Here is a 15,286-nt window from a genome sequence, read left to right on the forward strand (position 1 = left end):
AAGATGACAGCTAAATGTTTACTATTCCAATTAAGCAATGTGCCTCTGAAGAACGCTATCGAAGATTACGTTCAGCAGTTTTCACACGCGTACAAAGCCTACCTTGTTCAGGATCTCCTGTAAATTTCCTGTAATTAGGTTTGGTGTTGGACCAGGAATTCCAAGCTCAACAAAATAGGACATCCGTTTTCTCCGCCATCTGCAACATAACAAAAACCGAGAATTAGCTTCCGAAAATGAAAAACGCTTTTTAATTTAAATTCCTTAAACCACCCCACCCTCTTAGAGACAATTTTGGAACACTTTGTTCTTTGAAAGATTTATATTACGACTCTGTACTGAACAATTGCATTTTGAAATCGCTCGGAGAACGAACTCCGGAACGTCCAGGGAGGGATCCCCTGGATAGTGGAAAGGATTCTGCTCGATATAGAGAGGTGGTCGGAATATATTGAATAAAGACTTGTTGATCAAATAGGACCACAAGGAGTTTTCATCTTGATGGAAGGGGAATGAGTCATTCCGTGGCTGTCTGGTTGAATCTGTCCTCTTCCTTCTTTGAATTAGTCTCCCCTTTTACTTATCTTTCTATGTGGCTTCGCATGATCAACTCTTGTTCGCTTCCAATTTCGCTGGTATTCGAGGGCCAGGGGATCTTTCTATTTGCTTCCTTTGAATACTCTTTTTCGTTAGAAAGGGTATAAGAAAGATCTTATACCCTTAATGAAGGATGCGAGATCTTTCTCCAGGTACTCCAGAGTATAGCGAAGAGCGGGCAACCTTACCTTAGAACAATCCTGAAGCTACGCAAACTGGTAACAAGGATAAAGCAAGAATTGATAACGAAAATTGACTGTGAATTTGCTGTTTGGAACGTGAGGTGTGTAAAATATGTCAGGGGAATCGGAAATAATAGAAGAAATTAAGAAAGAGAACAGAGAAACGGTAGTGATCACTGAAAGAAAAAGGAATGGCAGAAGATGTTAATGGATAGATACATTACTTGGTGTATCTGTTTTGATAAAGAACGTATGCAGAAATAAGATTGTGAATTGGGAAGGCATAAACGAAAGGCTTTGCTTGGATGAAATGAATTATATTTTAATAAACCAAGTTGTTTTAGCAGACTGAGATGCGCACACCTTCAAAAATTAAATAAAGGGATGCATTTGTCATTCACTTCCTGAAACCCATTAAGACTAGCCATCTACTTGTTTTAAGCAACTAAAAGAACTATTTCTTAGTCGCCATTGTTACGATAATTATTCCGCCTCAGACGAGGGCATTATTCCAATTAAGGTCATGGAGCGTATTATTCTTTTGTTACCGTGACGCTTTCGGCAAACGCATTTGGAAATTGTACATAAGCTTAGCTTAGAAAGAACAAAACTTTGAAGGGATCGTTCATCACTGGAATAAGCCCCCCCCCCACACACACACACACAAAAAAAAGAGCTCAGTTAATGCTCAAATAGTATCCACGAAGAAGGGTGTGTCGGTTCTACTAAAAGCACGCAACCTCTTGCGGCGCAACGTCCACTTTGCTACCTTGTTGTCCCACTTGTTAGTAGGCCAAGCGACTGCTAAGACCAGTTATCTACTAGCACGCTAAAAGGTCAAGGGAAATCGCAGAGAAAGGGGAGAACACGACAGTCTCCGATGAGGAGAAATCTCCTAGTATGGAGATTTCTCCAAAGAGCTCGAGATTTTCAGCTAACAAATCATCCTTCAAATTACCCTTTCCTTCCTTCCATATACAACAAGATTTTAAAGTCCATTTCGATCTTATAAGGTAATAAGGTGAATATAAGACTGTGGCTGTGACAAGATATTGACAGACCAGTATAATACGAAAGTCAAGAAGTGTGCCACCTGCACCACTACATCGATGGACTTTAGTTTCTTGCAGTGTGTTCCCGATCAGAAGCTATGGTTCAATACCTTGACCTCAATATTCTATTTAGCGGCCCAATAAAGCTTTTTTAAAATAACAGGAAATGTCTTCAAGGTTGAGGTGTCTCGTGTTGGTTTGTTTGGCTGTTATAATTAGCAGTATTTCCTGGTTTGTTGCATGACTGTGTGGGTCCCAACATAAGTGACCTTCTGGCACGAGAAATAAATCATTACACTACAGGTTAAGAACCTGGTGATCCGTTGGTTTTTCCTCAAGTAGTTCATGCAGAAATAACAGTCTTGCGTCTTCTTTTTATCAAGCGTAACACAAAATTGTGGTTCTCTTTACTAGGAGACGCGAGGCACTCTTCCCCTCCCATAAGGAAAACGTACCCAGGAGGAGAAACGAAACGGACCAAAATAAACTAATTGAGCCTCAACTTTTTTTTTTCTCAGAAAACTTATTGCCTACTGCGTAAATGTTTACTTTAGCGGCCTCTAGCGAAAATTGCTCGCACTTAAGTAGTGGCTATTAATAGAAACAGTGCAGAGATAATAATGAACTTCATGAAGTAGCAAAAAAATTCAAAGAAAAAAAAAACAACTAAACTTTACGAAACTGTTCGTATGCATTGTGAAACAGCTAATATTTATATAAAACCATAATATAGAATTAAATAAAATATAAAAGAAGAAAGGAATGTAAACTAAATTCAATAAAAAAAAAAGCTTCAATTTTATCAACGGGCGGGATAGAATCACGTGTTGAGTGAGCAAAAAAAATGTTATATGTATATAATATATTTAAAAAAATACTTATGTTTCAAGGGGCAAGCTTAAATGCCGACAACTCTTAACAAATATAGCTGCAGTGATTAACCAACGGGTTGATCTCAAAACAAATAAAACAACCTGTACATTGAAACAATGCACTCTCGACCCAAGAGATTTAATCAAAAATGCAGCGACAACTCTCACATTAACAATTCAAAATAATAATGCGAATTATTATTTTGAATAAACCCCAGCAACAACAACTATTTACATTTCAACGTACGTAGGCTTTTTCCTTGCTACATACGGCGCTAAAGTGCTTATGGAATGCTGTAGTGTATGAGATTAATAAAAAAAAATTATTATTACTGTAACAATCATCATTATTCGTGTTATTATTAACCCCCCAGAACCTTTTTTTTTTCCTTTAATAATAAATATTTTCAAAGCAAGGAAACCTACAAACGTTTCATTATTGTTTATATACACTACCTGATTAAAAATATCGTACGCCTGGTTATCCTAATTCTTCCTCTAATATGAGTCCATCCGTTGCTGCTATAACTTCCTTCGATCTTTCCCACTAGATTTTGATCTAGTGGGAAAGATGCTGCGGTAATTCTATTCCAGAAGAGTATTAGTGAGGTCGGTCACTGATGTTGGGTGATTCAGCCTTTCTCGATGGGGTTGAAATCACAGCGCTATGAGTCCACTAAAGTTTCTCAGCACATATCTCATCAAACCATTCCTGCACAGACTTTGCTTTCTGAATAGGGGCATTGTCGTGTTGATGACAGGAAAGGATCTTCATCGAACTGTTGCCATAAAGTTGGAAGCACAGAACTGTCTAGAATGTTACTACAAGCCCCAGCATTCAGATCCTGTCACTGGACTAGGGTCATCCTGAACCATGAGGCCTCCTCCTCTACCAAACTTTATACTTGGCAGATTCATGAGAGTAGCATTTCCTGGTTTCACCAAACACAGACTCACCCGTAGGACTGCCAGATAGAGAAGCGTGATTCATCACTCCAGAGAATCTTTTCCATTGCTCCAGAATCCAATGACGGCGAGTTCTAGACTAATCCATTCAACGCTTGTCGTTCATTTTAGGCTTGCACACTGCCATGGAAGTCCACGCTTCGAAGAATGTGTCCTTCTGTTTATACATGTATGCGCCATGGGTGTAATGTGTACGGCCATATCCATCCCTACGAAGAATTGTCCGGATATTTTTGTTCCGATAGCGTACGAAGAATGATCAAATATATTCGGAAAGAAATAGCTGTAGCGAAATTAAAGCACACGCAGTTTTCCTCCTGACAGAACGAACTGCACAGCAAGGCACCCGATACATTGTGGTGCAGAAACCAGATGTCGAAAGATTATTTGTGAAGCCCTTTCCGAAAGAAGGCTTTCGCTTGTTTGTTCGTTGCACGTGCTTCTTAACACCTCTGCGTTCCTTCGTATGTCGTTATCGAACTTTTCGGTGGTCACTTTAGCTCAGGATTTTATTAATTTTTTTAATCCAATAATCACCATATATTGCATGATTAAAAGTCACTCGAGTTATAAAAAGTGTTTCGTGTGCTAAACAGCTGTTGCTTAGAAGATACTCTCAAACCCTCGATGGTTCGAACCAGTTTAGGCTCAAAGAACCATCATAAGGTGTTTTCAACCGAAGGCGAAGTAGGGGTGGGTTTTCTTCAAGCAAACCGGTCCAGTGAAATAAAAAAAAATAAAATAAAAAAAACTCGTTCTGGGAATGCAACAATAATTTTGCACACATATGTTGAAGGTGTAAGTCAAGTATTACCCAAATGGCGTATTCTTCAAATGAAGGAACGACTCCAATGTGTTTCCCCACGCTCAACAAGATTCTTTGGGCCAATTAGCACTTATCGGATACCCCTCGAAGAAATTCACTCCCACCTGCAAGCTTTATATTGGGGGTGGGGGTGGGGGGGGTCGCGGTGTATCTGTACCGCAGCTGTCATGGCTAATAAAGAAGCCTTTCTTTAAAAAGAAAAATAAAAGGATAATAAAACAAATTACAATTTATGTTTACATTATTCGATTATATTTCTAGTCCCTGTTACACAGCAGAGATATCAAAAAAGCACAAACAAACAGTAACTGATTTTTGCGCCGCCATCTGACAGAAGAAATTATCAGAGGAATTGAAGCAGCAAAAACTTTGAGGGAAATCAAATAAACAGAGACACGCATATAGAGGCAGTCACCCTAACAAAATGACAGAAATATTAATAGAAAATAAATAGAGCAGCTACGTAAAGGGATGAAACCCAACCAGGCCACTAGGTCAGCTTTATACCACTTGTTCCGAACATTACCCTGATTGCGACAAGATGCTCTATGATCGCTTGCTTTCTCACTGACGACAGTTTCTTTCTTCTTTTTGTTTGTTTGTTTGTTTATTATTTTTTTATTTTATTTTCAAGCTTTCCCGTCCCAAGACGCATCAGTATTTCCGAAAACTAATATTCCTAATGGAAATATTAGGAAGTATCACTGAAAAGTGATACTCTCCCCCAAAAGAAATTACTTTGACTCTGCTTACTTCACAAAGCCATTCTGACCCTTAATCGCTCGCAAAACATCAAAACCAACCTTGGAACACACGAAATTCACACCTTAATGCATCATTCTTGGGGTTGATGCATGTACAACCCAATAGTATTGAATTTGAGCGAATATTAGCTTGGTTGAAAGGGATGAAAGTTCTACCCCATCTTCATCGGAGATGAAAACGAAAGGGTATTCTCGTCGTTCTCGGTAAAAAATCGGTCGTAGTATCCCCTCAAAATATGCAATTTTAAGCAGATTAAATTAGCAGCTCTGAAACCTATGGTGAGCTGCACGTTTTAGGTACGATTGTAAAATACCATTAGCCTACTATTAATCCCTTAGTTTAATAGACACTGTGCCCTCATTCGCGTGATTTCCCACATTTACCACCCCAATTAAGTACTATTCAGGATCCCTGTCCCTTACAGTTAGGCATAAAATAAGACAACTCACATGTACCACACAGCAGACGCCACCACGATCAAGGCTGCGGTGCATGCTGTAGTCAGCTCCATCGCAATCACCGGCTCTCTGCTGCTACTGCAGCCACACGCTACCTATTCTTGAATCCAGTACATTACGCACGGTTTCCTTCTCGCTTGTCCCTTCCTTCCTCCCTCCCTGAACGCACACAACGCACAGAATTCTAGTTCTACATTTGCTCAGTAGGTAGCGTTACTGGTATCGTGCGTATGTCAAGGCTACTGCATGCTAGCCTGAAAGGCGACTAAACACCCGTTTTGCTCTACCTTTTTGGTGTGTTAGTGACCTAATTCCTTGGCCTCCAGTCTCTTTTTCGTTACGCCTTTCCTCCCCCCCCCCGCTTCCCTTCAAAACCACGAGGATGCCCTCCATCGAAGCTACAATCGTATATCTTAATCCATGTTTTTAATCTATTCAGATTTAACCCACTTCGGTGTATAGGGACGTTAGTCCCTGGAAGAAAGGAGTTTAGAAGGAAGGATCGGAGTTGTTTTAATTTTTTCCCCTTAAAAAAAATCGTGGCCAGAATGACCATGAGTGGGGAAGATGCCAAAACAGATTGACATCGTCAACGCAAATCTTTGGTTAATTATAAAGAAGAGATTTCAGCTGCTCTTAATGTCTTATTTTGTTCGTTAATTCCACTTTGTAATTAAGCAATTTTTAATAAACTTAGCCCAGTACTTTTTTAATTTAAATTATTATTATTTTTTAATTTTAAGATCAGTCAGTTAACGTTAATAAGAATGCTAGTATGGAAGTCGCCAATTAACGTAAGTTAGCCAATCGTAATGATTTTCTCTGGTGATGTGATTCGCTAGTTACATAAAAATAACATCTAAAACATGGCGATTTCTCATTGGACTCTATTTCATCTTCTGCTTTTATGTAACATACTCAGCGGTTTTAGGTATGTTTTAGTTATTCTTCTTGAATCTTAATAAGTTTAAGGACAGGTATGATAGGTAGTGTGGGAACAATGGCTAGTTTGCCCATACATGATTCGTAGTACAGGTTCGGTGTAGTGGTTGAGACAGTTGTAGGTGTCCTCCCGCGATGAGTCTCCGAACTCCTTGGAGGTATCAGGAATAATAATAATATATGGTATCCCGCGATGAGTCTTCTTACGCCATTGAGAAATCCGTTTTTTTTTCTGTGTATAATAATAATTTTTTTTTTATTGATTGCTAAAATATTTATACATACAATAAACCATCTTGTGTGACATTGCACCTTATAATTTTACAGAGTTCAGCACTGAGTGCTGCAATTCCTACATTGGATTTCAATTAAAATTTTTGATAATAATTTTTTGCCTTTATATTATGTATTTACAACACATGTTCTTCTTATATTAAAAATGAAGATTATACAGAATTTTTTGTATAATTTTTTATTTTTTATTTTATTTTTATTTTTTTTAAGTTTGAGAAAGAGTGATAAAACATACAAATTTCTGCATTTGCTTATAAGCATTATTTGTAGATGAGTGAGGCAAGTTAATCCCACCTACTTCGAAGCTTGGGTTAGCTTTTATGAAGAGAGTGTGCGATTTGGCCTTCACTATTTGTGTTGTTGCTACTGTTTATGTATGGGATATAGGCATTGGTGCTAGTGATTTGTGATGTGTATATTAGTGTTAATGGTATCTTAACTTTGTTGGTATATTTTCCAGAGTTCGTTTTTTAATGTTCTGTAGTTATCTACGTGTTTTAACTTTCTTGGTAGGTTGTTGAGTTGCGTGGGTATCTGACGTGATCTCACAAAAGAACCGTATGAGTTGTTGAAGGGTGTGGGGATGTAGAGGGTTGTTGTAGGTCGTGTTATACGATATGTGTCTCTGTTGTTTCGATAGATGATGTTGAAGTAATTCCTTGTTAATGTCATGTAGTGTTTCAGGTTTTTAATGCTCAGAATTCTGTGCATCGCCATGTGCTTATCGGATATTGGTTGTTGCGTTTCAGAATTGCGTGTATAATAATAATAATAATAATATTATTATTATTATTATTATTATTATTATTATTATTATTATTATTATTATTATTATTATTATTATTATACACGCAATTATCACTACCATACCAGTATAATAATAATAATAATAATAATAATAATAATAATAATAATAATAATAATAATAATAATAATATTATTATTATTATTATTATTATTATTATTATTATTATTATTATTATTATTATTATTATATTTACACCACCGCCTCTGAAACCATAAAACACAGCTTCATGAAAGACGCAAAACCTATCCAACAACTAGCAAATGACTTTAACCAATACTTTGCAGACTCCATCCAAGAACTGCACAGAAATATTCCCCCAAGATCCTCTACTTGGACCACAATCAAAACAGACATGATGGTTCCCAACCATAAAAGAAGCAAAACTTCTCTCTGCAATACATCAGTAAAACCAAACAAAGGCCCGGGAATTGATAGTATCAGACCTAAAGATATAAAGCAACATGCAAAGGATTTAAACTAGATGGGACTAGTTTAAGTCCTATCCTACTAAAATTAATAAATAAAATATTTAAAACAGGACAGATACCAAGTATGCTAAAGACCGCCATAATCACACCCATATACTAACATGGAAAAAGAAATTTAATCAGCAATTACAGACCCATAGCAACATTACCAATTATCAATCAATTATGGAGCGGATTATACTGAAGAAACTCAGTACCATACACTGAGATCTTTCATATTATCACTAAAACACAATATTTTTTTCGGAAAAATAAGGGAACAACATCTTTCTTGGAAGATTTTACAGACGTAATTAATACCGCCTTAGACAAAAACAAAATTGCCATGGTAGTCTTTATAGATCTAACCAAAGCATTCGATACACTTACACATCAAACCTTGTTAGAAAAGCTGAGGCATGTTGGAATAGACGGGCCTCTTCACAGGTGGTTTACAAACTACCTTCAAAATAGAAAGCACATCACACGTGTCGGGTCAAACCGAAGCAGAGAGCTACCAGTAACCTGTGGAGTACCACAGGGAGCTGTACTCTCTCCAACTCTATTCAACATTCACACGCACGATATTAATCAGCTACCTCTCAAAGGTAAGATCTTCCAATACACAGATAATACAGCCATAATATCCATCCATAATAACGCAAGCATAGCCCAAACAAATATGCGAATATATGCAAAGTGCGAAGATAATAAATAATCTTCGCACTTTGCTTTCTTCTCTTAGTTTTCATTTACTCTATTATTATTATTATTATTATTATTATTATTATTATTATTATTATTATTATTATTATTATTATTATTATTATCATCCGTTAGATTTCTTCCACAACTAGCTTCATTAATATAAAGGAAAGAGTATGTAGGGGGACGTTATGTTCTTTAGAAGCTAAAGACTCAGAACAGCTTGTTTGCTTTGGATTCCCAAAGCAAACAAGCTCTTTAAGAATCATACGTCGAGTTAAGAGGTGTTTTGATTCGGGGACTTAACAACTAGTTTTCCTATTTCTGACTATCGACTCACTGACCTGAAAACGGAAATGAGGTGGCCACAACACGGACTGCTTGCACAAGGAACACGTAACAGCCCGAGCATGTCATTAGACCCACTGTTAACGGTGTACGGAATCGTGTCACTAGGGACGCATAAGTTTGGAGCTGCTGCTGCTGGTGATAGTGCGTCACTGGGTCAACGTCCAAGGACGCAGGAACCTGCGATGTCCGCAAAGAAATTAGGTCTCGTGTGGAAAGCAATGAAGGGTTTCGATGAGCTTTTTAGCTCCATCGTTAATTCGGCGATGGCGTATTCAAAAATGGAAATTTCACTAGGAAAGGATGAAAGGTTAGGTACGGTGGCTACATAGCGCATAAAAATTTAATAATAAGCGGGTTTGCAGAGTGCGAGATCGAATGTTTAAAGACATTTACTAAAATGGGCGTTGCATATACGGAGCTCAAACAGTTACGTTTTATGGGGGAAGTTTTATGATACAATCAAGATAGCGTGGTTGTCGCAAGTGACGTGACATGTTAAAAAATCATCCGGCAACACGTTTAGAGATTTTGCATTCACGAGAGAAAGAAGAAAAAACTCGTAATGCAGTAACTACGAGTGTTAAAGCGTGAAGCACCAAGTTTAATTAATGTTAACAATTTCAACAAGGTGCCACACTCCTGCCACTTACGATTAACGAATGCTCGTACACAGCTGCAAGTTTGAGATCACTTTTGAACAGATCAGAAAATTAAGATTTAGAAATTTCTAAATCTGACTGCCAAACGAAGTTTGCATGCCAAGTGTCTTCAAGATTAGGCTACTTGTATATAAAGGCAGTTGATATCACATTAAATTGTATCCTATAATAGCAGCACACTTTTTTCAGATGTGTATATTGCCAGTGGGAGCTAAATCAATGGGAAAGTACGAGAGCAGTTGTGAAATTGTTTACTTGCATATTCGAGTAGCCTAGTTGTGAAGATACGGCAATCCCTCGATTAGTGCGCCTAATGCGTTCTTTAAAACAGGCGCATTAATCGAAAACGCACTAAACGAATATAGTAACCTACGGGAAAAAGTATAATTCGTTCCTCAAATTTCTTTTTTGACCCTTCATTTTTTTAATAAAAGAAGCAGGGTATGTGTCAGGGCCTAGTTAAAGGAAAACCATGCAGCTGAAAGACAATAAAACATATTCAGAATATAAATTTATTATTCTGCTTCTTAACAAAGAATTGAGCTAACGTAGTTTGGCGGGCATTTTGTTTCTTTTTTTCATACAACTGACGGTATGACTCTATTGCTTCTTCTACTCTTCTGCAAATTTTACTGCTTCTCTCTTCATCAGGGTCAGCCTTCGCTGCTTAAAAACTTCGCTTGTACGAAAACTATTTTCAAATTGTTTCTGTGAAATCTCTTTTGTCGGACTGTCAGTGGTTAAATTTTCTTCATATTCTTCGGGATCTTCCCGCTGTGCATCTAAATTTAGCAGGTCGGAATCACTCAATTCTTCAGAATGAGATTTAATTAACTCTTCAGGAAAAAATGAAGGACTTACGAATTGGTCGCCAACTCGCGAAATCACGTGCTTTATAGATAAAATTTTCCAACTGTCATTCAAGCAAAATAGTTCCCACTTTAAAAACTACAATGATCGTAAAAGAGAAGCTAATTTTGCGACGTGTAATAATAACTCATCCCAGAAGACGGATTGATTACCCTATTATCGGAATGGATTCTCCTTTTTGTGACATGCGCAGAAGTGTCGAAGGGTCTCAAATCTGTGGGCGTACTATAGCAGACGACATGAATTTTGGCGTTAAAAATTTTGAACATAGTGTACATGGAAATAGTGTAGTATGATACCATTAAAAATAACTTTGTAAAATGGTTTAAATCGGTAACTGAATTATTTCATTCTGGTGAGTGATTTTTTAAAGTAGTTAGCCATAAAAATGTATCGACAGAACATTTTAAAAACTGTAACATTTATTTTTAAGATGGATATAGGCATGCTAATCGAATTTTAGCGGCGCACTAAAATTTGGGTATCGAAAACAATTACGCACTAATCGGGGGGCGCATCAATCGTGGGATTACTGTACTTCATGCGCAAACTTTGTTTGCTCATGTTTGAGTAAAGGATTAAAATACGAATATAATTTCTTCTCTATATTATAATTACTTTGCGACTGTGAATACTTTCTACAGCTATCTCTAGTCCACAGGATTTTATATGGTGACCCACCATTTTTCTACAGATGCGGGCTACTCAATTAGAAACCTGTATGCAGATTCGTAAACGTCTCTTACGCAGAGTATATGCAAAAAAACTGTCACGTGCTTCACCACATGTTCTAGGCAATTATTTAAGAATGCCGCTGATCTGCGATCATCAATAATATTAATCGCAACAGGAAAAGCGAAGGATCGTTCGGAGTTAGAGAAAGGGCTTATTGAGGATACCCGTCTGGCTGGAGCCACGATTTTGAATGGTGAAATGTTTAATCAGTGGAAAAATAACATGCATTGCTTGTCTAAGAGATGTAACTGTGGCCCTAAGAGAGTTTGTCAGGAACGAGATCGCCATTCTGAGAAGGCTTGTACAGACAGACAGAACTTCCTTGAGCAGCAATTGACCGAAGCATTTAATGAAGGCTCTTCGTGACCCCAAATCTCACCGAACATGTGCAGGGCATTAAAGAGAGTCAGTACTGACTCTCTTTAATGCCTACACGTAAAATAAAAGCTTCTATTTCAGTTGACGGTATGTGTATTTGCATATTGAAGATATGAATTTTGCATTGATTTCTCTCTCGGTATCTCCATGGGTGCATGTCCCACTGATGTTGTCATGATCAACGTATTCCAGCAGATATTTATCTAGGATTTACCTCATACTAACATGACCTTGATCAAGTTCTTCCAGAGGGTGCATCCTGGGGGTGCAGAACCATTTTTTCCGGCTTATGCTGGGATTTTGCTTGCTAGTAGGTTTTGCTTCTCTGCTAAGTAGAGCCAAAGTTTGGTACCGTCTTGATCTGGAAAGAACCATCATTAAGTATCCATCCTAGAGCGATGCCAGACTGATATTTTTTGAAATACCTCAAGTTTTGGGAAATCTTTATACCTTTGTGAAGATCGAAATTATTCTGGGTAGTGAACATTCCCACAATGCACAGCAATGTACATATCCGAAAAGAAGTGTGCTGTGCATTATGTGATACGAGGGCAATCTGACGCGAAGCCATCTACCTCCATATTCAAGTAGCCTAGTCATGAATATGCGTCATGTGCAAACTTTGTCTAGTCAACCTTGGATAATAAATGGAAACAAGAATATCTCCTTACACTTCTCAAGAGATGCTCCTTGTTTAGATCAAGACACAGTCTGATAGAGCATTTCTCTGGTATGCATTCAAGTGTATCTCTCTCTCTCTCTCTCTCTCAGTAGCTTGCAGTAGATGGCATGGTGTATTATTATGTTGATATTCTACATTTTATTATATTTAGCGTATAATGTACACGTCTTTCCTTTACAATTTTTTACAATTGTAAAAAAAATCATTTTAATAGGGGTACAATAGGTTGAAATAATTAAACATAAAAAATTAAGAATAACAGCTTAATCCATAAATCCCGGATCCACTCCAGGGATTCTGGGGTCAGTTTAAAAAAGTCCTATTTAGTGCCTGAGAATGAGTAGATGGAGCACTCAAGCACAATGTGGTTGATAGTCTGGATCCCGCTTCCGCATTCACAGTTTGGGGTATCGGACCAGTTCCATTTATGCAAGAGATGCTTACATTTCTTATATTCTATTCTGACCCGATTTAAAGTGGTCCATACATGTCTAGGGAGATTGAAGCCTTCCAGACCAGATGTTGGATTTGACGGGAATTTGAAGATTGAAATGGATTTGTATTTGTGAGGTATGGAAGGAAATGTTTTGGTGGATAGGCAGGGAACTGTTTCCGATTATTTTTGTCCATAATTTGCTTAATGCTTTGGTCCTGCGAAGCGAGGGAGGGGGCTATATTACCATGAGTTATGAGCCAGTAGTAGATCTGGAGTAGAGTATTAGAGATTATCCTCATAGTTTGATTCAGCTGGACATCGACAAGAGAATCATGTGCGCTGTTCAACCACACGGGAGCGCAGTACTCTGCTGTAGAATAAACTGGAGACAGTGCAGTAGTGCGCAGCGTGTTGGCATCAGCACCCCCAAAAAGTACCAGCAAGTTTCTGCATTATATTATTACGAGTTTTTAATTCTCCAGATATTTCCTAGATGATATTTAAATGTCAAACTTCTGTCTGAGATAACTCCTAGGTATTTTGGATGATCGTTAAATTTCATCAGTTTATTTCTAAAATAAACTTTTGGGACATAGTTAGCCTAGATATTACTTAAATGAAAGGATGCGACTTTAGTTTTGTTCAGGTTGGATTGTAATCGCCATCGTCTAAGGTATTTATCAAGCACAACCAGATCTTCAGTTAAGATGTTTTCAGCTTTTTGAAATGCAGAATGTTGGGTTGCAATGGCAATATCGTCAGCATACATGAATCTCCTTGATGATGTCACTGGGATATAACTAATATATAAGTTAAAAAGCAATGGGGTGAGAACTGACCCCTGAGGAATGTCATTTTTAATCATAAAGAATTTACTTTTGAATTCATTGAGAGATTCTTGAATCCATCTGTCTGCTAGTATTTGATTAAGTAGGTTAGCTGGTTTTTGGTGACGGGACAGTTTCTAAGAATTTTAAAATGAGATCCTCTTCCCACACTGTGTCATAGGCAGCAGAGAGGTCCACGAATACCGCTACTGTCTTCAATTGTTTTTCAAAGTTGTTCTGTATGAAGGTTGTCAAGGCCAGTACTTGATCACAACAGTTTCTGTCAGTACGTTAGCACAAGAATATTTTAATATTTGCCGAATATTTCAGTCTGAAATTAACAGACTATCATCAGTGGCTTGAGAGGAAAGTTTTTAACAATGTGGAATACCAACAATTGATCATTCAAAAGTAGTACGAGCCACGTGATGTTACAATGCTAAGCACTAAAGAGAGGTAAATTTCATCAGAGTGATGAATAAATTATAGGTATCAATTCATAATTTATTACAACAATCTTAATTTATAAATTCAATTAAAGATAACATTAGACTAATGTAAGAATTAGGTCTCAACTGAAAAAAAAAAAATCTGAAGAGTTTTTCAAAAAGGAGCGTGATTTGCCTATATGTGATTTCAATAATTTCGCTAAATATTTGGCTATGCGGTAAGAAAGAACTTTCTTACCGCATAGCCAAAATACATCAATACGTCGAGTTCCAATTCCTTACATTTCCGGGATTTAAGAACCAATTTCAAGAATTCTCAAGAAATATGACTTAACAGCCACTTATATCCCTATTAACAAAATATCCAACCTATTTTCCCTCTTCTAAAGATAAACGCTCAACCTTGTCTCTTCCTGGTGTGTATCAAGTTCCTTGTAACTGCAATCTGCTGTACTTTGGACAAACCGGACGCTCTATAGAAAAAAATAATACAGGAACATCAATCGTACATTCTTCACAACAAATCCGATAAGTCTGGATTGGCGCAACACGGGATAGAGACAAGCCACAACATTCTCTGGTCCAGAACTCGCCTTCTACACAGATGTCGCTACAAATTCGAATGCCTATTCAAAGATAGTGCGGAGGCCTTACTTCAACGCCCTAATATGAATCGAAATAATTGTTTATTCTTGTCAAAAATATAGGAAAGTTTAATCAGGATAACACACTAAGATTTTTTTTTTTCCAATTGAGACCTTCTAATTCTTACATTAGTCTAATGTTCTCTTTAATTGAATTTATAAATTAAGATTGTTGTATGAAATTTTTTGAATTAATATCTATAATTTATTCATCACTCTGATGAAATTTACCTCTCTTTAGTGCTTAGCAATGTAAGATCACGCATCTCGTTCTACTTTTGAATGATCAATTGTTGGTATTCTACCTCGTAAAACTGTTCC

General features: G+C 37.3%; 1 protein-coding gene across 1 annotated transcript in view; it reads right to left on the minus strand.

Moving 5' to 3' along the window:
* Positions 1–9,451, minus strand: part of LOC150103698 (cytochrome P450 3A6-like) — a 77,862-nt gene extending 68,411 nt beyond the window's left edge. The window contains exons 1-2 of the mRNA XM_090396660.1: positions 9,279–9,451; positions 103–199 (exon numbers count right to left, since the gene is read on the minus strand). Of these exons, the coding sequence (XP_090252786.1) occupies positions 103–199; positions 9,279–9,346 (165 nt within the window). The 5' untranslated portion in view covers positions 9,347–9,451. The remainder of the gene's footprint in view (positions 1–102; positions 200–9,278) is intronic.
* Between the last annotated feature and the right edge of the window lie 5,835 nt (positions 9,452–15,286).

The sequence above is a fragment of the Typopeltis vanoorti genome, chromosome 8, assembly GCF_054136105.1.
Source record: "Typopeltis vanoorti isolate ZY-2024b chromosome 8, IOZ_Tvanoo_1.0, whole genome shotgun sequence".
In the NCBI taxonomy this organism is placed as follows: Eukaryota; Metazoa; Arthropoda; class Arachnida; order Uropygi; family Thelyphonidae; genus Typopeltis; species Typopeltis vanoorti.